The sequence below is a fragment of the Coccinella septempunctata genome, chromosome 2 (assembly GCF_907165205.1).
Source record: "Coccinella septempunctata chromosome 2, icCocSept1.1, whole genome shotgun sequence".
In the NCBI taxonomy this organism is placed as follows: Eukaryota; Metazoa; Arthropoda; class Insecta; order Coleoptera; family Coccinellidae; genus Coccinella; species Coccinella septempunctata.
Window position 1 is genome coordinate 43,624,544 of NC_058190.1, and position 24,165 is coordinate 43,648,708.

General features: G+C 37.6%; 1 protein-coding gene across 1 annotated transcript in view; it reads left to right on the forward strand.

Annotated features, from left to right (window-relative positions):
• LOC123306897 (serine protease filzig) overlaps nucleotides 1–24,165 on the forward strand; it is a 31,207-nt gene continuing 7,042 nt past the window's right edge. Inside the window, exons 1-3 of the mRNA XM_044889087.1 lie at nucleotides 1–220; nucleotides 20,887–23,076; nucleotides 23,132–23,503. Of these exons, the coding sequence (XP_044745022.1) occupies nucleotides 139–220; nucleotides 20,887–23,076; nucleotides 23,132–23,503 (2,644 nt within the window). The 5' untranslated portion in view covers nucleotides 1–138. The remainder of the gene's footprint in view (nucleotides 221–20,886; nucleotides 23,077–23,131; nucleotides 23,504–24,165) is intronic.

The window sequence follows — 24,165 nt, forward strand, 5'->3', positions numbered from 1 at the left end:
TCCTCGATCGGAAAACGCAGGAAAATGACCGATGGGAACTGAAAGTTTTTCTTCTTGAAGAGATGAACTCTGTGTGTCGACAGTTTTGATTTTTTTTATGTTGTTCCTAGTTTCCATCAAGCTGAATATTCTGTTACGATGAAGTTTTACGTTTTAGTGTTCCTGTGCCTTATTGACTATTATCAGGTCGTTTCTTCGATAGAAATCCGGCATAGTAGAGGTGAGAAAACCTTCATCCTGTTCTTGGTTGAGAACCAGGAAAATTTGGACCTAAATAACCCTATGAATAACATTTTGTACAATCGAAATAGCTTTAAAGATTGCAGAAAAACTTTTCTTCTATTCAGGTGGAGCATGAAATGCCAGTTAACCAAATTCCGGCATGGATGCTCCAATTAAAAAGTTTCCAAACTAGGGACTTACTATGACAGAGAAATTTGTTAAAGACATGAATTTTCTACAAAAATCCTCAGTTCCTATATGCAATCTAGGTCTTCAAAAAAAATATAAATGATTTCGTGAAGATACTCAGGAATCAAACAATGTTGGCTGTATTTCCATTAAAAAAACTTCTCGGTGGCATGCACTTCTTCCCATGCTTCAAATATTCCCTCACTGACTATGTTTCAAATTCTCCTTATTCCTACTTTTTCTGGAACATTGAATAAGGCGCAGAGCATTTATTTCTGGGAGTATACAATGAGATTTTTTTTTATGTTACCTATGGATGCATTATCACGTCTAGTCTATTTTTGTATTTTCTGAAATAAAATATTTTTTACAACTCCTCATTGATCAGTAATACCGATATCAACTTTCTTGAATATCAAAACTATCAATCTGCTTCATCATTCATTTCGAAGCTTTAGAACTCACCAAAAAAACTCAGACAGATACTTATTCTGTCTGCATAGACAGAAAAAAAATTAATTAGTTTTCGAGACGTACAAATATACCAAACAGATTCTCTCTGTATAGATAAACATGAACCCATATCGTTAAATTTATTTAAAAACAGTATAAAAAGCTATGTAAATATTCCTGAATGAGGAGTACCTAAGAGCCTTCTCCTACAGGATGAATATTCTTCTTTGAGTTCAAACAAACCATTTCAAGTTCTCCAGTGGCACGCATATTGGCTCATCTCTTTTTGCGTATAACTTCATAAATTGCATTATTTTGAAGAGGAATCAAAATCTTGAACATCAGTTCATCAAATAGAGGAATTCCCCTTCTTATTTTCATTATAAATCATGTAATAATCTACTAGATATTATTCCATGCAAAAAATCCGATAATCTGACCCTGCTCAACTATCAAACTTTCAGGTCTCATATCTACTCCACTTTGCTCTTTAAACTTTCGTCGCAATTCTCATTCTCACACTCATTATTTGGCTCTCCTTAAAAGTTTTTGTGACTAGAATTCATTTACATTAATAAAATGCGCCAGCATACGGCTAGACGTCGAAAAGTAGTGACACAAATACTTGCGGCTCATTTTGTTGTGCTTCAAGCGAATAACGAATTGTCAATTGAGGTTAACGATACCTACAAAACATAATCTGGCTCAAAATGCCACGGTAATGGAAATCGTACACCCTAAAAAGCACCAAAACGATTTTTCTGGAGAAAGTTTCGGTATGATCTGAGTATGTTTTCGCTTTTAAGATAGATTTGACTGATGGCATGAATAATAACCCATTAAGATTGGGGTGATAATGAATATAACCCATTTAAACTGATGTTATGAACACTTTCGGGGTTTTTCCTTTTTCGACATGCTATATTCGAAGTAAAGATAAGTGGAATTTGATATGAAAAGTTTTCACAATAATATATGCTACCTATAGCTTAAGCAGAAAATTGCAGTGTTCACTTCTAGGTCTGGTAGATATGTGAAATTTCACTCAATAGGTATTGGCAGCAATTCACAATGACTATTATACGACGATATATTGAAAAATTCTTTGCCTACTATAGGACCAAACAAAATTTCAATGTCAAAATATTTTATTACTCAACATATTCTCCTCTTAATTGGATACATTTATTACAGCGAACCTGCAACTTCTCTATACCATTAAAAAAAAATGTTTCTTCTTGCTCTGCAAACCAGACCTCCACAGCTTTTATTACCTCCTCGTTGGAAGAAAATTTACGACCTTTACGAGATGATAGTCGGATGGAGCCATATATGGTGAATAAGGGGGGTGTTTTAGTAATGCAAGCCCTAAATCGCGAATTTTTTGCATGGAAACATGAGTTTTTTGTGCAGCGGCGTTGTCCTGCAAAAACAAAACACCTTTGGATAGCTTTCCGCGTCTTTTCTCTTTAATTTTTTCCCGTATAGTGGTCAGTAATGTCAAATAGTAACGCAATTTTTTTTTATGCATGGAACTGGTCTAGGCTAACTAGATATCAATACATCCTCGTAATGCATAAAAAATATTGAACGGCAGTTGCTTAAGAATGGACTAACGTTCGATGTTTCATTGTTATTGATGGTTAGGTTCATCCACTAACTAGCGGACAATAGATTTTTACCGCTAAGATATTCCGTACGCCAAATGCATAGGATATTATTAAGAGAATGCATATTATCTCTCTAGATTTATCGTTTGAATTCTTGATTCTCCACGCTTATTTCCTATAATCTAAGCCGCATGACTTCGGAACTAATTCCAATAGAGTTTTCACTTTCGATTGATAAAATTTTTTATGGAGCAAGAGAATTTCTGAAACTCTGAGCCTCCGTCTGAATTAGGATGGAGGAAAATTAAAAATTTGCCTCCATGGTACAAAAACTCAAAAGCACTATCAAAAGATAATTATACGAAAATATATGATATAGGAAATCTATAAACAAAACAGAAGAGCACCTGAAAGAAGTCCCTTCGCTTCTTTGGAATTTCTCTATGTTTATTGAAAAAAGTATAAATGAACTCGTTGTGAAGGTTGAAGTCAAAATATATTCATGCTTCCTGGATATCAAGTGATTTATTAACAATAAGAAATTTGATGACAAATTTAAAACGTTTTTGGGTGTCCAATTCAATACAGTAAGTATATCTACGTATATATGAAGGTAGTTCTACACAATACGAAAAATGATCTTGTGATTCCTGGAATTAATCTTAGTTTCACAAAAACCAAGGTTATCTATAATTGGATTGAATCCATGTGAGAACAAAAACTGCAGAATTCCAAGTTACGGAATATGAAGCCAAGATCAACCTAGATAATTCAGGTGATGTCGATGCGTTAGATTTAATGAGAACTTAAGATTCTAGAAGCCTACTTCGAAAGTATCACAGATTCGTATTAACCACAGTGCAGTGAAATTTGAACTGACAACTTGCTGGTGCATCAGAGCATCTTTATTTCCTTCTGTTTTCACACCGGTAATGCAGGTTCGGAGATTGCAAATGAATGTCTCGGAATTTGTTTCATTAATTGAAATCACTACTGGAGTATTTAGATATTCTATCTGGTATTTCTCCTAACGAACACCGTCTAACAAATGGGAATCTGAGAGAAGAATATTTGCAGATTTCAATGTTTCAGGATTATTACAACTCTAAAAACGAACAAGTTCAAAATCAACACCTTGGGTTCTTCAAGGAAGTGGTTCAGCTATCAGGAATGATCTACACTGAACGGAACCTCCAAATAAAATACATCTATGGAGATGCCATTGAGCAGGTCAGAGTCATGTCTGAAGTCAGATGCTTTCGCGATATATAAGATCTGCGGATGCAATGTTTTCAATATTTCAATTCCGAGAACATCCACCAGAAGTGTCACCAATACAACTCTTACAGCTAGAAGCTATAAAATCATGCCCCCCATACTTTTACATTAGGAGATATGCAGCCTTGGTCCAGGAACGAAAGCTCTCACTCGTTGAATGGAATGGGTTATACCTGCAAGTATATATAAACATATAAAATCAACTGGATACTCGTCTAGGGTTATATATGCCCATGAACCCTTCGTGCATAGAAACTAACTTTCTTCGTGTTAAAAAGTATAAGGGTATACAAATTTTTCAAATCAGAGACAGGTCATTTTGAGATCCCTGGTATTCCAAAGCAAAAGTTTCCTGGTATTCCTCAGCCAGAGTTTATTGCTGTAGCTGCTGGCTAGAGGCAGCAACTTGAGTCTCCTATGCCATACCAGGTCATATATTATGGCTTTGAAAAAAACGAAGAACTTGAAGAACTTGATGAGTTTGTGAAATGGCGTTAAACCTAACACCTGGTAGACCCTAACTCTTCTTTGTCCTGAAAAAGCAGCAGGGGGAGAGTTCCGCAATAGTAAAACACAATTGAGGATCCAAACTTCGATCCCTGCAAACAAAATGTTTCTCACTCTAGTTGTCTTACACCAAGAAGTTCGAAGCTGCTGCGATAGTTGAAAGCTTCCAGTTATTGTGGTCAAGTATTTCGATGGTACAAAAAAGTGCACATCTTGGATCACTGGTTTTCCATTTTCAGTTTGTGACAGCTAAGGCTCTCGAGGAAGTCTGCAGATGAGTCAAGACCATGAAGGAATGATTGAGATTGGTACAACAATAACAGATGACCGAAGATGTTCTCAAAGGCCCAATCTTAGCAGATTTAATTTGAATGAAGTTCTTCTACTGGGAAGTTCTTGAACACACGGGCATATGATGTATTACCACCAACTAAGTGACATAGGGCTGATTTTTCTCTAGATGGTCCTGCTGCTCTATTATCATTATTTTTACTTGAACCAGGGTCGTTGTGGCACTATTAGCCTTTCGAGATCTGTAGGTTTTTTGTTCTCTACCCTACTCATTCACAGAAGAACCCTAGGAGGTCGTCAATGGTGTTGATAAAACTGACAACATCTTTAGGGGTCTTCCCCGTGAGTATCCAGGACCGGTTTCCCCATATGAGTGGTTCTTAGGTCCGCCAACTCTGGACACTTGCATACCATGTGTTCAGCTGTTTCTGCTTCTGATCCACAGAGCCTACAAATGCCATCTGCTGACTTACCCATACAGTACAAATGATATTTGTACCGACAGTGCCCTGTCAACAGTCCCACCATCACCCGTAGCTCAGCTTGTGACAGATTTAGCAGTTTTCTGGTGTAGGTCGGTGAAATCATCACGAATTTCTTTGACTGAGTAAGTCCAGGAGTGTTTCTCCAGAGGGTTAGTCTGTTGTTCAACTCTTTTGTTGGACAGCTGCCTTGTATTGGTACTTTCCAAGCCCACAGACAGGCTCAGGTCCAGCAGGTATTAACCTTGATGCTTTTTTTGAAAGTTCATCAGCTTTTTCGTTTCCTTCAACACTACAGTGCCCTGGTACCCATAGTAGAGTCACTTTGTTGTCTCTGGCCAGTTGCTTTATGGTATTACGGCACTCCCATGTCAGCAGGGATCTCTGGCAGTGTGATTCTAGGGACATCAGCGTGGCCTGTCTGTCGGTGGTGATATAGATATGCGCACCTTAGAGGTTCATTTTAAGACACTCCTGAGCGCATACGTAAACAGCCAGTGTCTCGGTCTGTAAAAATAGACCCCAGGGCTGTGGAGATCCCCAGTTTAGGTCCATATACGCCAATGCCGATGCCTCTTTCTGATTTTGATCCATCTAGGACGGTCAGCTATGACCTTTTCAAAGAGCTTGAAATCGAAAATGATTGGCATAACATCCGTCCTTCTGCTCTAAAATATATCTTAAACTTATCATCGACTTGTTTTTTGGCGCATATTGGCATATTTGACTTGAAGCATTAGTCCCATTGGATTAGTCGTGGAGGAACACCTCTTTCGACAAATATTGGTTTAACATGTGTAGATATATTATTCAATAGTGTGACTAAATTCGACAGTTCGGATTGACCGAACATTGTGCGTTCGAGTCTGAAATCGACGAAACAATCAGCGCACCCAATGTAATTCGCCAATAACTGGAAGTAATTTTGAATGCATCCCTGATTCGGTCGATTCGAGCTCAACTTTCTCGCATAAATGCGCCATATAGAAACCTTCTTCGTGCGCCCAGAGATGGATTGCACGGTTAATATGTTCAGGCACAATTTTCGGACAATTACTTTTGACACGTTTTCACGCTCCGCCAAGGATGTTTGCTTTCGAAACGCGATCATGCTCTGCCCATTAACCGAAGTTCACGGTTTGAACGAAATATAAGGCTCTTATCGACGACTCTCGCTGCCGAGTGAGGAATGCTACAATGGAATTCACCATCGGAACCACGGCCTGATAATGGATTCGTCTTTGTGCGCCTTTCTTTCTCAGAAATAAGAAAGTGAAATGGGAACGACATCCGAGATAAGCTGGAAAAAACGAGGAATATCGGGTGAAACTTTCTACTAATCTACGCGATATCGACTGGAACAAAGAGCAGAAAGTGGATTGGTTATCTTGTGAGGAATTTTCGAGATAAAAAAGCACTCGGAAAGTGCGTCTTTTGCTATTTATGAGCATATTTTGAAAGCAATTGTGAGGAAACTGCCGATGGATGTAGGAAAATAATGTTGGGAGTGCAGAATAGAACTCACATATTATGAGAAATCAGTGTAGAGATCAAAAACTATGCGTTGTATTGATTGATTTTGATATTCTTTATCTTCTATTGAATGTTTTAATCTGAATTTTTAGGTGATGCAAGTTTTCCATAGGTTTTCGATATTTTGACTGTTGCACAAATTCTTCATCAATAATTCCAACTCAATTGTTTGTTAACAGTAGAAGGGGGCTACATCAACAGCACGCTCACCAGCTCCTGACCTCTTATAAATTCCATCAGCTGGGAGGGCTTCAAAGAGTCCTCCTAAAACATTCCAAATGCAATCTTTGAGTTGGATTGCCAAATCTGGTGAATAAAGGGGGTGTTCTAGTAATTCAAACCCTAAATCACGAATTTTTTGCATGGCAACATGAGATTTGTGTTCAGGAGCGTTGTCCTGCAAAAACAAAACATCTTTGGATAGCTTTGCGCGTCTTTTCTCTTTAATTTTTTCCTGTAGAGTGGTCAGTAATGTCGAATAGTAATCTCCGGTTATTGTTCTACCCTTATCCAAAAAATCAATCATGATTACACAATGGCAATCCCAAAAAACTGAAACAGAATTTTGGACACGAAATTTCTTAGGTCTTTGATAACCACAGTGTCGCCATTCAATCGATTGTTGCTTTGTTTCTGGATCGTAGAAATGTGCCCAAATCTCATCCATAGTAACAATTCGGTTTAAAAGTCTACATCGTTTTCAAATCGAGCAGAGATCGAAGGCGATGCTTCTACCCTTGCACGCTTTTGGTCAACATTCAAACATTTGGGGATCCATTTAGCAGCAATTTTTCTCATGTCCAAATTGACGTGAACTATATGAGTTCGTATGAAATAGTCAGTGCTTCAGATATCCGTTTCAGCCCAAGTCGACGGTCTGGTAAAATCATGTCATGAACTGCATCGATATTTTTGGGGACTGACACAGCAACTGGCCTTCCCGATCGGTCATCATCTTCAATGGAAAATTCACCTCTTTTGAAGCTTGCAGTCCAATTTTTCACGGTCGCATACGAAGGACATTGATCACCAAGGGTATTAAGCATATCTTCGTAAATCTGCTTACCTTTAAATACAGGTACTTGATGTTGGTTCGATACTCCAATTTTTCGATTTTCACAATTTCGGTGGACATCTTCCTTCTTTTAATTTATTGCATAACTCTGGTTCACTTTTGTGACCTCAAACTTCACACTGACACTTCTAATGAGGTATTGTTCGTTGCTATGGTAACGCAATATTTTTTCATGCATGGAACTGGTCTAGGCTAACTAGATATCAATACATCCTCGTATTTGCTCGCACATATCACGAATTGGAATACTCGATGTTTCGATGAATCTACAAGCCACACTTTGTCCTCAATCTTAGCAAGGATGTAGACAATTCATACCCGAGTACACACATCCCAGTTTCGTTCTGAATAATTCAGTGATTCTAGGCAAATAAGATCTAGAAGTGAATAATTTCACTTACCACACGACAATGATTTCCATAAAAGTGTACAACTGACATAGATACTCAGTATTTTGTTACATATACACATGGAATCTTTATAGTTGATAGTGGATTTGGAATCACGATAATAAAATCGGCAATAATAAGCTACTCCTTCGGAATAATTTCTTGGACTACCAATGACAAAGCTACGGACAAATCCCAACAATTCTACGCAAGGCCAGAGGCATTGTCAACATATCTCAGGCAATAAAGGGAGAATATTTCCTCCACATGGCTTTTTCATCTGAAGTCCATCGAATAGATTGAAAAATTGATTGTTTCCCTCTACTAAAGCTATAACAACATAATTTAGAAAGAGAAGAACATACGCAGAAAGCTATATGTAGAAATTGATGGCATGCCATTTGCATGGATTATATCAGGACGAAGTGAGCAGGATTATATTGACAGATCTGCTTCGAACTACTGGTTGAAAGGAAAATTGATTCCCGAGATGGAGGAATTTACCATGAGAATATCCAGGATCAAGTTACGAGGAATATTATATCGGCAAGGATACCACAGGATGAACGAGAATTTTTGGGTTTAGCTGAAATTTAAGTGTCCTTGTGACAGCCATAATTTCTTTTAGAAATGATGTGGTCCTTCCAAATGCGCCATAATGAGGAATAGCGGTTTTTCACAATACGATTCTTCTTCTCATTTCCTTTTGTCATCCGCCATTTTTTCCATTTTTTGAGATTTGAGAGCTCAAATACACAGACTCCTTCAATAACACAATTCGATGAAGCTGTAATGGATTTGACAATCTTTCTTGGGATCGGTTCATCATCATCATTCTGGTTCTTGATGTATTTCTTTGGAGTCTCAATTTTTCGCTGATTTCTCTTACTTTCTGGAGCAGGTTTGTCATCTCTTCTTCCGTGCTTCCCAGTATAAGATTTCAACTAATAAAATAGATATGAAGTTCTCTGTTATATGAAAAATTGTGGATGAAAACATCGGGTCACCATAAACCAGAAAAGGGCTTAAACCCTTTGATATCTAAGATATCTGAGATATCTCCTGATGGAGAGGATTGTAAAAGCTCTTCAATTATTATTAATGGGAATAACTCAAATGGTTTCAACAAATCTCGTAGAACTCTATTGACTATACTTCTAATCTCAAACGCTAGTGTAAGTTATGAAGAAAACTACAAATGGCCTCGCTTCTTTCCTACAGAAAAGCCCAAAAAAGCAAAACCTCATTTAAATAACATGACGAGGATTCTGCATCCGCAGTTTTCACTTTTTCGCTGAAATACTTCACATCTGGGGCATGGGAGTCGAATTCCAACTGTTGCGAAATTTACAGTCAATCAATGCCATAGGTATGCATTTCTAATTTGCCTAAAGCAATTTGAACAACGCGCTAGGTCTTCCATTCTTCGATTTCAACTATAATGAGCTTGGATCGATCACTTCCGAATGATAATCAACATTCGTTAACAAGCTCCTATCGGATAGTAGTAAACGTAAAACGATCAAAGGAATCTACGAAATTACAAAAAGTGAAATATATTTTGCCTAGGAGTGCTATGTTTGGTTTCAATCATTATTTCTTGTTGATCGGATAGGCGATTCCGACCGTTACATTCCAAAGTCAGCATCATTTACGCATCTACTTCAAATACAAATTCTTTAGAATAAGCATAAAAAAACAAACTTTTAGTCCTCCATGAAATTAACTTTGTCCAACTTTAGCGAAGTTATTAAGCTCAGTTCCTTGATTAACAGTCATAGTTTGTCACAACATAGGTTGTGATTTTCTGCGGTACTAATCCTCAGTTTCCATCCCCTGGAGGAAGGAACTGTTGAACAAAACCGTTGAATTATTTGTAGAATCACTTGTCGACAGTGTTCGAAATGTGATGTAATATCATTTGGTTTTAAGATGTAAGGCAAATTCGGTCAATAGTGAATTTCTTTGGTTATAGTTACTCTGTATGATTTCTTATATTAAGTGGAAGAACCTCTTCTCATTCCATTATATGGAAAATCTCTTCTATATCTTTTCTATTACACTATTACAATCCATACAATGTCGATCTGTCCTCATTGAAGCACATTTTTATTCAATTTCTAATTGAAACTCATCATTAAACATGGTTATATTCCAAAGGGTTATCTTACAATGGTTAGAGATAAACCTTCAATAACTTTTTGAATACAAGATGAGAACAAGGTAATAACACCATTGGAACATGTCATGAATCGCTGAATTTACTGTCCAAATTCCAACGATTGCATAGAATCAAAAAAATTTTTTTGGATCTTATGGTATGTTAACCTTTTAGGATTTCAACCTTAATAATGTCTACTGCATTTTAACCACTATAGCCTAGTTGCACAGAATCAATCATACTTATGTCTTCTTGAAAAGATTAAATCCATATTCCAATGACAATTTTCATGCTGAATTTTCAACTAGAGGAGCTCTTTCAGAATATTTATCACATTTCCATCTACGGTTAGTTTTATTGAGGGAAAAATTACTCTAACGGTGACTATCGAAAAATTTCCAAAAAGATGGAATCAATTAAATTATCGTCAAGACCGAACGGCTTCATCGAGCTCCATAAAATCTTCAGATTTTTAACTAGAGGAGTTGCTCTTTCAGAATTTGTATCACATTTCCATCTACGGTTAGTTTTATTGAGTGAAAAATTAATCTAAAGGTGACTATCGAAAAATTTCCAAAAAGATGGAATAAATTAAATGATCGTCAAGGCCGAACGGCTGCATGGACCTCCATAAAATCTTCAGGTTTTCAACTAGAGTAGTTGCTCTTTCAAAATATATATCACATTTCTATCTACGGTTAGTTTTATTGGGAGAAAAATTACTCTTACGGTGACTATCGAAAAATTTCTAAAAAGATTGAATCAATTAAATGATCGTCAAGACCGAACGTCTCGACATAATCTGGCGTAAGCCCATTCTGTCTGAGAACTGTATTAATCCTTTCTGGAACCGGAACATAAAAACGCTCGTAATCCTCACCCTGTATGAACGCAATCAGACGGCAACAGGTGTTTGAACTCTGCGAGAAGGATGAAGGATGAAGATTTCTACAACCAAGTGTGCCACACTGTTACAAATGGTTGAATAGGATTTGTATACATCCGAAACGTCACTTCCATCGATCAATCATCACAGTGAACCTCCGAATATCTCTGTCAATTGCGAGGCGAGGTATTCTGGTATTCACTCTGTACCCAGCACCCATTCAGGAGATCTCTCGACGTATCGAATTCAAAGAACCGAAACCGAATAAGAACACCGTTACCACAGGCAGAGCTGACTATGTGTGCCACCAGGTCGACGTAGCTCCTTCAGTCGCGTGTCCTTAGCCTTGTCCGCGACCACTGACAAACACGCCACTCGTGTAATATCCTTGTTGGGCAATTTCGGAGTTATTTGCATTCCTTTTGGGGTTCTGGTGCGTTTGGTCTTACTCATCGAGTACCGTATCATTACATACCAAATGGAGAGTTTCACTTCTTGCGATAAAGAGTCCACAAAATTCTTCATATACTGCTTCACAACAGTTAGGGAAGCGTCCACAAAATTCTTCATATACTGCTTCACAACAGTTAGGGATATTTTTAAAAGTATATAATCTTCGAGAAAATCGCTGTAAATCATTTAAAACTCAATAACAATTTGAATCGATCCAATAAAAATCAGTATGAGACATTTCGTCAATCTGGACGTCTTTTTTCTGAAGATTGGTTCTTTGCTATGCTTCATGAATGTTCTCATTTTCAGTTTCGAGTTTTCTGAAAATTCCAAGACGTAAATCAACAAACGCTGAGGCTAATAGGGCTATCGGAATGCTACAGGCTGGCCTAACTAAGGTTGTAGCGAAAAGGCTACAAGTCAGCCAAAGCGTGATATCTCGACTTTGGAATAGGTTCAGGGAGACAGTTTCCGTGTTGGAAAGACCAAGGCTTGGTGGGCGACGAAAAACAACACCTGCTCAGGATTGTTTCATCACCGTTTCGGCGAGAAGAAACCCTACATCTACGTGTAGAATGCTACGGAATACTCTTCAAAATGCAGATGGGGTCCAAGTTTCCATCGAAACCATCAGACGACGTTTGAGAGAGGTGAATCTAGGTTCTAGACGTCCATTAAGGGGAGTTCCATTAACACGTGACCATAAGCGTCAAAGACTGGAATGGGCAAGGCAACATATCAATTGGAACGATCAATGACGTATTGTCCTTTTCACTGATGAATCCAGACATGGACAATTTTCAGATTCTCGAAGAACAAGGGTATAGACAATCCCACGTATACCCCGTAATCGTCGCTATGTCCAAGAAGTACATCCATTCCGAGGGGGTAGTGTTATGGTATGGGCCGGGATATAATTGAACGGGCGCACAGATCTACACATTTGTCCTGGGAATATGACCGCCTTACACTATAGGGACCATGTCATTGACAATGGAGTGCCAAATTTTCAAGCTGCTATTGGTGAAACTTTTCAATTTCTAGACGATAACGCTAGACCACACCATGCAGCCATATATGAGAATGCGCACACACCAGATTTGAATTGCATAGAACATGCATGGGATATGCTCCAAAGAAGATTAGATAATCATCAACCTACCCCAGAATCCTTAAGTGATCTGAGAGAGCTTCTGCCCCGTTTATGGAACCAAATTCCTCAAGAAATGTTCAACAACCTCGTGTGTAGTATGCAAAGAAGATGTCAAGCTGTTATTGATGCCCGCGGAGGCCATACATTGTATTGATAGACTGAAAATGCTTGAATTCTCTGGGAATAAAATTTCGTTCTTTTACTCGATTTTTCTTAACTACTCTGTATACGATGCAGACCTACCGGCTAAAATTAACTGGCAACTTGAAATCATATTAATATGAATTTTCATCACAAAAATCTTATTTTAACTATATTTTTTTGCAATTTAATTCTATATCTCTAACTCATGTGGAGCAGTTTATTTTGCTGATATATTCTCAGATAAGGACCAGGACACAATTATTATTCTCAAGATAAACATTTCAACTTATAGAAATTTCTTGAAGAACTTTTGGCTGTAAAATGAAAAAAGAATGGTTCATTAGGGTAGATAATGCTCCAGAAAGCCACTGTATAAGGACTGAAGAAATAGTTTCGACAAGATAATATGCAACTCAACATATGCATACTTAGCATTCAAGGAAAGTTTAAGTTGCTACAGTGTTACCACAAAACCAACAGCTTTTCCCCAAATACCATATTTCCTGTCCGAATAATCTATCAACATATAGAAAATTCTTAAGCAATATCCCTGGCACTTTCAATTTCATCAATGAAAGTCTAAAAGATCCACAGATGTGTAGTGTCTCAGATATAGCTTCTTATTCTGAAGGGAATTTTGTGAAATGAAAACCTAAAATACCTTTTTTTTTATCAGGACCGAATCGGAAAAAATGGTACGGGAAAGGAGCGTTTCTTTTGACCTCAAGAATCTACTGTTAAAATATTTGTTCTCTGACTGTACTGACTCGCCCTGTGTATGTCACGAAAGAACAAACATCTGGATAGTTGTAACAAAAAATATACGAGAATGCTCCCGAAAAAAGTGGAATGGAACAGTATGATCATCCAATCTAAACATAGTCTTCATCCCCTCATTTCCAAGACCTCATTGCTCAAATTCGGACTTCGTTTTCCAATATCAGAGGCAATTTCGCCGGTTAATGTTCGTTTTAATTACTTCTTGTTTGTTTACCCTGAATGTGATTAAAAAAGAATTGGTTCTAATTTACACGCGCCTCTACATATTTCCCCCTAATCAAGATCGCTTTTTCAGTTGTAATCATTGTATACATTTTCTAACGTAATTATACTGTGAATTTATTGGGTTGTGTAATTGATATAATTTTAAATTTCGTGTTAATAGAACGAAATTTGAATATTGTTCTGGGCAAGTAGTTTGCTCAGGAAACAGAGTTGAATTACATTTTTTTGCGAACAGAATAACTTGGAAAATGAGAGCTGCAACGAGAAATATGTATGCCATCACTATAATTTTATTTTAACATCGTAAATTACGTATAGAAATTAAAAGAGCTTCAGGCACCTCATTCATATTCCAAGCACTAACAATAACTGAGACCAGTCTAACATCTGCAATGCTGGGTAAGCTCCGAAACGTAAATCAACAATCAATTCAATAAAATTTCACCGACCAACATCATCAAATTCGAAATCACAAAGGCAATGATCGAGTGGGCTTCTTAATCACATAATAGAAATCAATGGAAAACACACTTTCGAATGAGATCACAGATATTATTCAAGAGATGATGTGCACCTGAATGAACTATCTATCCTACAGGTATATCACGTTGATTTATACTATGACCTACTGAGGGCAATCCAAATACCGACTCCATGAAAACGAGCCTGAGTCATTCGTCAGGCAGCTAGAGATTGTGGGAAATTAACTTTAATTAGTCTTCCACTTTCTCCGGCAAATGACGATGTGGTTTATGATGAATTGATGTGTCGCGTAGTTGAAAAATGTGATTGTCGAATTGAATTTTAGAGAGATACGAGGATATATTGAAGAATTCTTAGCCTACTGTAGAACCAAACAAATATCATGTCAAAATATTTTATTACTCAACATATTCACCTCTTAATTGGATACATTTATTACAGCCAACCTGCAACGTTTCTAGACCTTTCAAAAAAAATGTTTCTTCTTGCTCTGCAAACCAGACCTCTACAGCTTCTATTACCTCCTCGTTGGAAGAAAATTTACGACATTTTAAACTTTTTTTCAGTTGAGGAAAGAGATGATAGTCGGATGGAGCCAAATTTGGTAAATAAGGGGGGTGTTCTAGTAATGGTAACCCTAAATTTTTTGCATGGCAACATGAGGTTTGTGTGCAGGGGCGTTTGCTTGCAAAAAGAAAACACCTTTGAATGGCTTTCCGCGTCTTTTTCCTTCAATTTTTTCCCGTAGAGTGGTCAGTAATGTCGAATAGTAATCTCCGGAAATTGTTCCACCCTTATCCAGAAAATCAATCATGATTACTCCATAGCAATCCCAAAAAAACTGAAGCAAGAACTTTTCCAGCAGATTTTCGACACGAAACTTCTTAGGTCTTGGAGAACCAGAGTGTCGCCATTCCATCGATTGTTGCTTTGTTTCTGGATCGTAGAAATGTACCTTAGTCTAATCCATAGTAACAATTCGATTTAAGAAGTCTACATCGTTTTCAAATCGAGCACAGATCGAACGCGATGCTTCTACCCTTGCACGCTTTTGATCAACATTCAAACATTTTGGGATCCTGTTTGAAGCAATTTTTCTCATGTCCAAATTGACGTGAACTATGTATATAATGAACGCTTTCGGATGAAATATTCAGTGCTTCAGATATCCGTTTTAGCCCAATTAGACGGTCTGATAAAATCATGTTATGAACTGCATCGATATTTTCGGGGACTGACACAGAAACTTCCCTTCCCGATCGGTCATCATCTTCAATGAAAAATTTACGTCTTTTCAAGCTTGCAGTCCAATTTTTCACGGTCGCATACGAAGGACATTGATCATCAAGGATATCATAGACATAGAGACATGGACTGAGCAATGCCAGCATGAAATTGGCTATTTATTAGAATTATTTTTTGTTCACATAGAGGTGAGTGTAGACCAATCAAAACTCTAGAAAAAGACAACTGCATTCCCGACGTGTTTTTCTCTCTGTCACTTTTTTTGACCGTATTTCATGCATAGATATAAAGGGAAGGCACAGTCCATGTCTCTATGTCTATGAAGGATATTAAGCATATCTTCGTAAATCTGCTTACCTCTTAACCCTTGTAAATACAGTAACTTGATGATGGCTCGATTCTCCAATTTTTCGATTTTCCAAATTTTGGTGGACATCTTCTTTTTTTAATTCATTGCGTAACTCTGCCTTACTGTTTCGACCTCAAACTTCACTCTGACACTTCTTATGAGTTATTGTTCGTTGCTATGGTAACGCACTATATTTTTTCATGCATGGAACTGGTCTAAGCTAACTAGATATCAATACATCCTCGTATGCTTTATGGATGAAAGTGCTTTTGTTGAGATCAGTTACCTTATATAGCTGAAGATGGGGAACCTTATGGATATATACCGGTTATAACAGGGGTATCTTATTGACCTCGAAATACATAAAAAAAAGAAAAATTCAATTTCAATTTCAAGTTCAATCACTTCATGCCAATAATAAAAAAAGAGTTGATAAAAAACTATCAATCTTGATCTAACCATTTCTGGCACAAAAAGTTTAGGTTTTCATATAGAAAATTCAATTATATTCTTCATATGAGAAACTCCTCCATCATATATGAAATGTTATGTAATCCACAATAAAAAACTGCCCAGTTCAAGCATTTTTCTACAAAATAGTACCTAAATGAAGAAAATATTAATTTTGTGGTAGATTCTGAGGTTTTGAGACTAAGCATAACGATAAATGCTGGAAGAATCCAGAAATCTCTAAAAAAACTACCCCCTAACATTCGCGTTCGCGAATTTCATGCATAGCAAAAACCTGATGAATTAGTGGGGAAATTTCTCTCGCTCAACTGCGACATATACCCGTTTCGCATCGTCTATCATCCTGTCAAGAATTTCGACCGTAATGTAATCATTCTCGCTGACGATATGGGCCGTAACATGAATAGAATATGACAGGGATGAAAGTATTAGGGTAGGATGAATATTGCGGCATGATTTCCTTTCCCGTTGTAAGATATAAGCGGAATTTGGAGGTTTTCTTGCACGTTCGATGGTTCGATCACAAAATTCATTTTATAGGGAGTTTCTGAATTGATTCAAAGAATTTCAAGAAGAGATTCTTCGAATAGATTTTCTTGTTATAAGCCTGAGGCAGCAGGGCAAAAAACATGCAGATTGCAGGTTGCTTCTGATTATAGACATTATACAGGGTGCATGTATTTCAAGGTGAGGCTTTTTTTTCAACAGAGGGTAGAACTGGTCAAAATGAAGGGTTCCACCAAAATTCACCTATACAAAACTTTCAAAATGACAAAGTTGAAAGAGAAATTGAAAATGATTACTGAAATGGATCCTAGATACGACCCTAGACCGTTTGTTAGCTGAATTATCACAAAGCAGTGGGAAAAAACTCATCTCCTGATTCGACCACGTGGTTTCGTTTAGGATATTGGCTCGTTCGATATTTACGTGGTAATGAAAATGGAAACTTAGGATTGCCGAATTGTTCTCAGTATTTTTAAGTAACTAACACGATTTTATGAAATGGCTCATATCGATACTAACTGACAGAAGAGACTTAGGACACAAGTGTAAAAAATAGAATAATACTTCAAAATTTCACCAATAAAATTCGTCTAAATTATTCACGAACTTTTTCACAATGGGCATCATAATCTTCTTGTTCGAAAATTCCAACAATCGTTCTTAAAATGGGATGAAATGGGGAAACATCATAGCACTTTTTCAACATAACTAACATAAGCACTTTCAAGAAACTGCCTCGATCTTCTTCATTCTTTCCCACCTTAAATTGCACGATACAACAATTATGATTCTTTCAAAAGTGACCTGATGCATCTAATCCGATGAACTTGGTACTGAACCTTTCAAATATCTTTGTTTTCTTTCGTTTTTGCGTACTTGAAATTCAATGGAATTTTGTCGAACTTCTAGGGGTTGTATCACAGCCATCTTGGACATTTTATATGGACAATTTTTGGTTAAACGACTTATTTTGATGGGTTCTATCTTCTGTCGAAAAAAAAGTCAAATAGTGATAACTTTAAAACACAAAATTTTATTGTTCATGTGTTTTTGATTTCCAAATTCTTGAATTGACATCCGGAGTAGGATTTTAGAAAGTGAACTAAGGACACAAAAAGATTCATATTGAACTCATATTCCCAACTAAGTTTTTTTATTGGAAAAACGTTGAAGCAACATGAATTTCTGATGTGAAATAATTGCGGGTTTGATTTTTCACCATCTCCGTGATAATATTAAGAAACTAATCAATGAAAACAGTTATTTTTCCTAACAAAGCAGTAACTTGTAGGAGCTCAGAAAAAATGAAATTTTGACCCTCCTTGATTTTCGTTGAAGATCAACCTGTCACAATCTTATGCATCAATTTAGAATCACCTTGTTCGTGCAATTCGTCACACAATATCATCTATGTCTAAGTTCGATTTTATATATTTTTTCAGTCAGTTATATCCAATAAGAATTACAGTTTGAAAGGAAAAAAAGAAACGATAGAACAAATTTTTCTTATCGATAAATAATGATTGTAATTCTTCTCTGACCTAATAAGAAAAGAAAATTCCAATTCCAATATAAGTATGTAACATTCTTCACCTCTTGCACGCCAAGCTGCAAATCGTGGTTCACCGTGTCCTACTACGTGACAGCATCTTCGAGAAGAAAGTAAAAAGTAAACGCTTCAAATGTGCGAATAATTTGCTTGAGGTTTCTCATAGACATTCGCGCTATGCAAATGTTAGATGAGTTTTATGTAAACAACGATCTGACATACATTCCACCATCAGGTAATTAAAACTCTGTTCGTTGACTCGGTTGCCTATTTGAGGTGAAATTGCAATTTCCTTATCTTGTATGTTCGTTTATCGCAACTATTTCCGACTCTCTCCGATGTTGGTGTGAATTCAGGAAAAGATCCATTGTCTAAATTGAAAGGGAATCTGATGTTCAATAACATTTGTCATTCAATTCAACATTTATGTCCGCATCCAGAATCATTCCCATTTAGGAAACTGATTGCGAAGTTACAGAATGCCTACCTTCTAGGAAGAGTTCCTTTTTTGGTAGCCTGGAATCTGCCTTCTTCGTCTGAACGCGGAGCTGTTCCAGCTATCCGATTACAGGATCTAAACACAAGAGACATATCAACTTACTCATTACCACTTTGGCAAAGAGTCATTGCTCCACCTGCTTTGTTATCAGAGTTTACGTTCTAACACCCCAGCAACTGATACTGAATCTCTGTCACGCTTGAAAAACAAATTCCTTATATACCCCGATCCCCTTCGCAACGCATAAACAGGTAAGGATCAACAATTATTACATTGTTGCATACCGTAGTAACCACAAGACTAAATGATAAAAGTTATGGGTGAACATTGACAAATATTTCCTTTTCCTTAATTATTTCCGATGAAATAGGTTCCTCGATAAGTTTTTTGACTGCAGAGAAAACCAGTTTTCTGTATATCATGAAAGCTTTGGGTTTTCCACCAAAAATCTCTCAAATTCAGGAAGAATATATTATAATGATGTTGCTCTATTAGACATTGTTTCAATGAGGTTATCAATGAATGTTTGAAAAATATTGTGCCAAATGTCCGTCAAAGACGAACTAATAGAATGTCTGCGGTGGGTCAGCCAAGCGGTGTAACTGCTGTGATATGGCAGACATGCTAAAACAATTTCAGTCTGAAGTGGCAGCAAGCCTATCTATTTGGTTGGATGCAAATCGATCATTCTGAATCCCAGTCCTCTATTTGTGAAATGAAATGTGAAGTAGGATTATGCGATTTCTTTAATTTCCAATTAAATTCATGCAGCCTGAAACGATACGAGTATTCTCGAGTGTTAACCTGACTCTTCATCTCTTCACTTTTTATGTTTACTGGTGGCTTTGATCTATCTTGCCTAGCAAGAAGCGGTAAACGTTGTATCTCAGAAATAACAGGTCGATAATTAGCACCATATAGGAATTAATGTATAACGTTATCTACCGGTTTATTTTTCACCTACAAGAAGCGCACACTGATAATTATTCTTGAACATACACTCATGAGCTTCAAACGGGTAATGGCATACATATTTCGTACATCCGAGTGACAATTAATTATATTATCAAGGCCTTAGACAATATATTGGTGACTTTTGAAATAATCATCGAGTTTAATTTTGCATATTCTCTACTCATTAGATTTTTTCTCAAATTCATGAAATCTCAAGATCGATCACGTATTAATATTTCGTAGGAAAGTGATTGTTATACATAGCGAGTAATATGTAACTGTAACTATGTAAAATTCATATCTTCGGTATTTACTCATTCATAAAGAAATGCTCGCACAAAAGGTTTATTTTAATGAATAGAAGTTTTTCCATACTCGATCAAAGCTTTTTTCAATGCTCCATAGGTATATCTAACCCATTTTTCAATTTTTTTAATCACTCGATTTTGAATGAAAATTCCTCTCAATTTGGGATTTTCGTTGCCCTACGGTATAATATTCTTCCATCGTCAATCCATATCCACTTCTTTCCATAAAGAAGTATAGCGGGTGAAGGCGAAACCTTCCATTTTAATATCAGTAAATGGATATGATCTTCTCACATGAAATATCCAAGCGCGAAAAATATATGACATTTAGGAGATGTAGGTACCTAAGATTCCAATCTATTACGTTTATCGAAGCAGACTGATTCGAACATCCATTATTTCATCCAAAAAAGTAGACAGTATTAAGACAGTGTTTTTTGTTTTCCAAATTTCTTTTCCGTTGAACATTTTCTCACGAAATTTGATTCATAAACGACTATTGAATTATTCACAGAGGAATCCTCTAGTGAATATAACCCATTCTAGAAACAAAGTAACATTTTCCCTAATTCATTTCACTCTATGCATCATCTACAACTTCTTTTCTCATATTTTGTACTTTTTGAATACAAATTCAACAAATTGATCTTTCGATTGAGTTATCTTCATGAAAACCTTTGTTGGTTTCAGATCCAAAGCTTCTCTTCGGAGGATATAAAATAACACCAAGATTCTGCAAACCGACAAGAAAAATCTTCAACGACACTGGCGGTCCCAACGTTTGCATGTTCAATCACGAATGCATCCTCAGACAAGGAGAGGTGGTGGGTGCTTGCATGGATGGATTCCTGTTCGGAGCCTGCTGCCACCTTGCTGCAGGAACCACTGGAGAACTGATACAAAACGCTTCGATGAACACTCCTAAAGAACCGGAACCTATGGAGAAGAAACCATCGCCTGATATACCAAGCAGGCCTACTGTGGACATAACGTCTAGTGGAATCCACCATATAACCCAAACTTTACTCAACCAAGACATACTTCACACCATAGATAACAATGCCATAGTTGAAGTAAATGATAACGAGAATGGATTCAGTACATCTGGTATATTACATCACCCACTACCGGACACTTCTATTAGTACTGAAGGAGTAACGCTGGTCACTTCTCATGGATATGTGACGAGGAAACCAACCACTGAGAGTAGAAAAACAACCACGATGATGGAGCAATCGACACATCCCTATGAAAGGGAAACTCCTTTATTGACAGTTTCAGTGTCATCCCCGTCTTACACCGCGAAACCTATCACGACCACTTTTGTACGACCGATGTTTCACCAAAAACCTTCAGACACCGACAAATATGTCCTAGTTCCCACCATTACTAAACCTGAAGACACTTCATCCGACAGCTATCCAGTTATACACCTCTTAGACAGTGACGGATCGACGAACAATCCTCAATATTCTACAACATCCAAGAAACCCCTTTCAACTTCCTATGTTTATAGTTCATCAACTACTAGTTACAAACCATTCACTTCAAAGAAACCCCCATCTACATCCTATGTTTTCAGTACAACCATACCTCCAAGAAGAACCACCAGCTCCCAAACAACTACAACTAAAGTTAAACCCTCAACAACGAAAAAGAAGGGAAAACCTACAAAGAATTCGAATAAGAAAACCACCAAGCCCAGTCAAGGCACATCTGCATACAACGATGTTACAAAACCATACACAGAAACGACGAAAAAGCCACCGTCAACGTCTTATATTTATAGCTCAATACCAACTAGACGTCCTGGTTCCACAATTGGTGTGGAGGGACCAGGCCTCTCTATCTCCTCTGATCCAATTCCTCAATATTCGAGTAGCACAGGCTATCCTAGCCCTGCGCCCACCCTCATTGTTTTGAGTCCGATAACAGAGGAAGATCCTTATACCCGACCAGTTTCTCGTCCTCCACCATATAGTCCTTCGTATCCATCAACTTATCAACAAACAGCAGCAACAAAACCCCCAAGGAAGCCAGTGAATCAAGTCACAATCAATAACCACGTCACCCAAAACATCTATCCAGGGAGTAGACCAACAAGCGTAGGTGCGTCATCGCTTGGTTATATGGGATCTAGTGAAAAACCATCACCTACAGTGCTCATCACGCCCAAACCTAACATAGCTTCATCTTCAGGAAGACCCACGCCGTTCGATGAATATGTTACGGCGGGTATCAACGTCGAACCTTCGGTAGATGATCAACTTGTCAATTTTCCTCCAGTGAGGAATCCTAACCTGAACATGTCTCTGTACGGAGATCATGATGTCACCACGCCCGAATTTGCTGAGGACGAATTGCTGGATGAGAAGATGGAGTCTTTTGTCAACAAAATCATTCAAGGCTTGCAAGAGCCATTCCAAGATCTCAAAGACGTAGTTTACAATCAGAATAAGACAAAGCCTATCAAAAAGCAGGGAACTACTACTAAAAAACCCGTCACGAAGCCTGCCAGGCCAGGAACAACTTCTCGACCTGTGAGACCTTCGTCTACCAGGCCGCTTACATCCTCTAGACCGTCACCGTCCAGGCCCACATCTCTTAGACCTGCAACGTCAAGCCGACCACCCGTTCGACCATCTTCAGTTAGACCTTCGCCATCAGTTAGACCTACTGCTAACAGAATAACCACCACTAAAGTAACAACTCGAAGACCAACAAGACGACCATCTTCTACTGCGACAACAATCAATACAACCAAGAAACCTGTAACGCCGAAAAAACCATCTAAAAGCACCAGAAGGCCTACTACGACGGAGTCCCTGATTGAGAAAGAGACTATCTCCCCTAGTGTTTTTACCGATGACTACAAAAGAGGTAAGTAGTAGTTGACATTTCGAATCTTTCTTCAAATATTCGACTTTGTTTTCAGAGTGTGGTCGCAGGCCTTTGATCAAGACTGGACGTATTGTTGGTGGCAGAGAGGCCACTTTCGGCAAGTGGCCCTGGCAAGTGCTGGTCAGAGAGTCAACGTGGCTTGGACTTTTCACGAAAAATAAATGCGGGGGTGTCCTCATCAGCAACAAATACGTCTTGACAGCAGCTCATTGTCAGCCAGGATTTCTAGCGTCCCTGGTAGCAGTTTTCGGAGAGTTTGATATTTCCGGCGAGCTGGAGTCCAAGAGGTCACAAAGTAGAAACGTGAAGAGGGTCATCGTGAACAGAGGATATGATCCGCTAACTTTCGAAAATGATTTAGCTCTGCTGGAACTGGAGAGCCCCATTAAGTTCGACCAACATATCAGTAAGTTCGTTATAGTGGGTAGAACCTTTATTAATGAAGTTTACAGAAATTTCCATTGGAATAGACTTACTCCTTGTCTCCTTTACCCTTCATGATTCTATTGATTTGGGTTCATTACGCATGATATAATCAAATGATGTGCTAAACAGCGTCATATGCTTTGAAAACTTTGTACGGGTTTAGGAATCCCAATGAATGAACAACAATTCGATGTTAAAAATCTTCAATAAAAATGCATGTAAAGCCCGTTTGTAACAGTCGAAAATTCGCTAGAGAATTCTCTACTGAATTTTGGTAAGAAAACGGAAATTATTTTGTATGCAACGTACTCGTTTGTAACTGCAGAGAATTCGCGGTGCATGAATTCACGACCAAATTCCTTAGAGAATTTTCGGCTGTTACAAACAGGCTTTACACCAAAGGTATCCTTCAATATGTGTCAGATCTGTTAATTAAAATACTTTCCATATCCATTACAAAGCTTACCAAATACACGCTAAAAAGTAGACGTGGATATTCGAAAGAAAACTTTCTTTTCGCACTTGAATCAAATTTTCAGTGATGCTGTTCATACCATGTGGGCAGAGGATAGAGTTACATATGTTTGCGTACTTCCATACACGAAATATGGTCCCTTGTCGCTTAATAGCTTAATTGTAAAT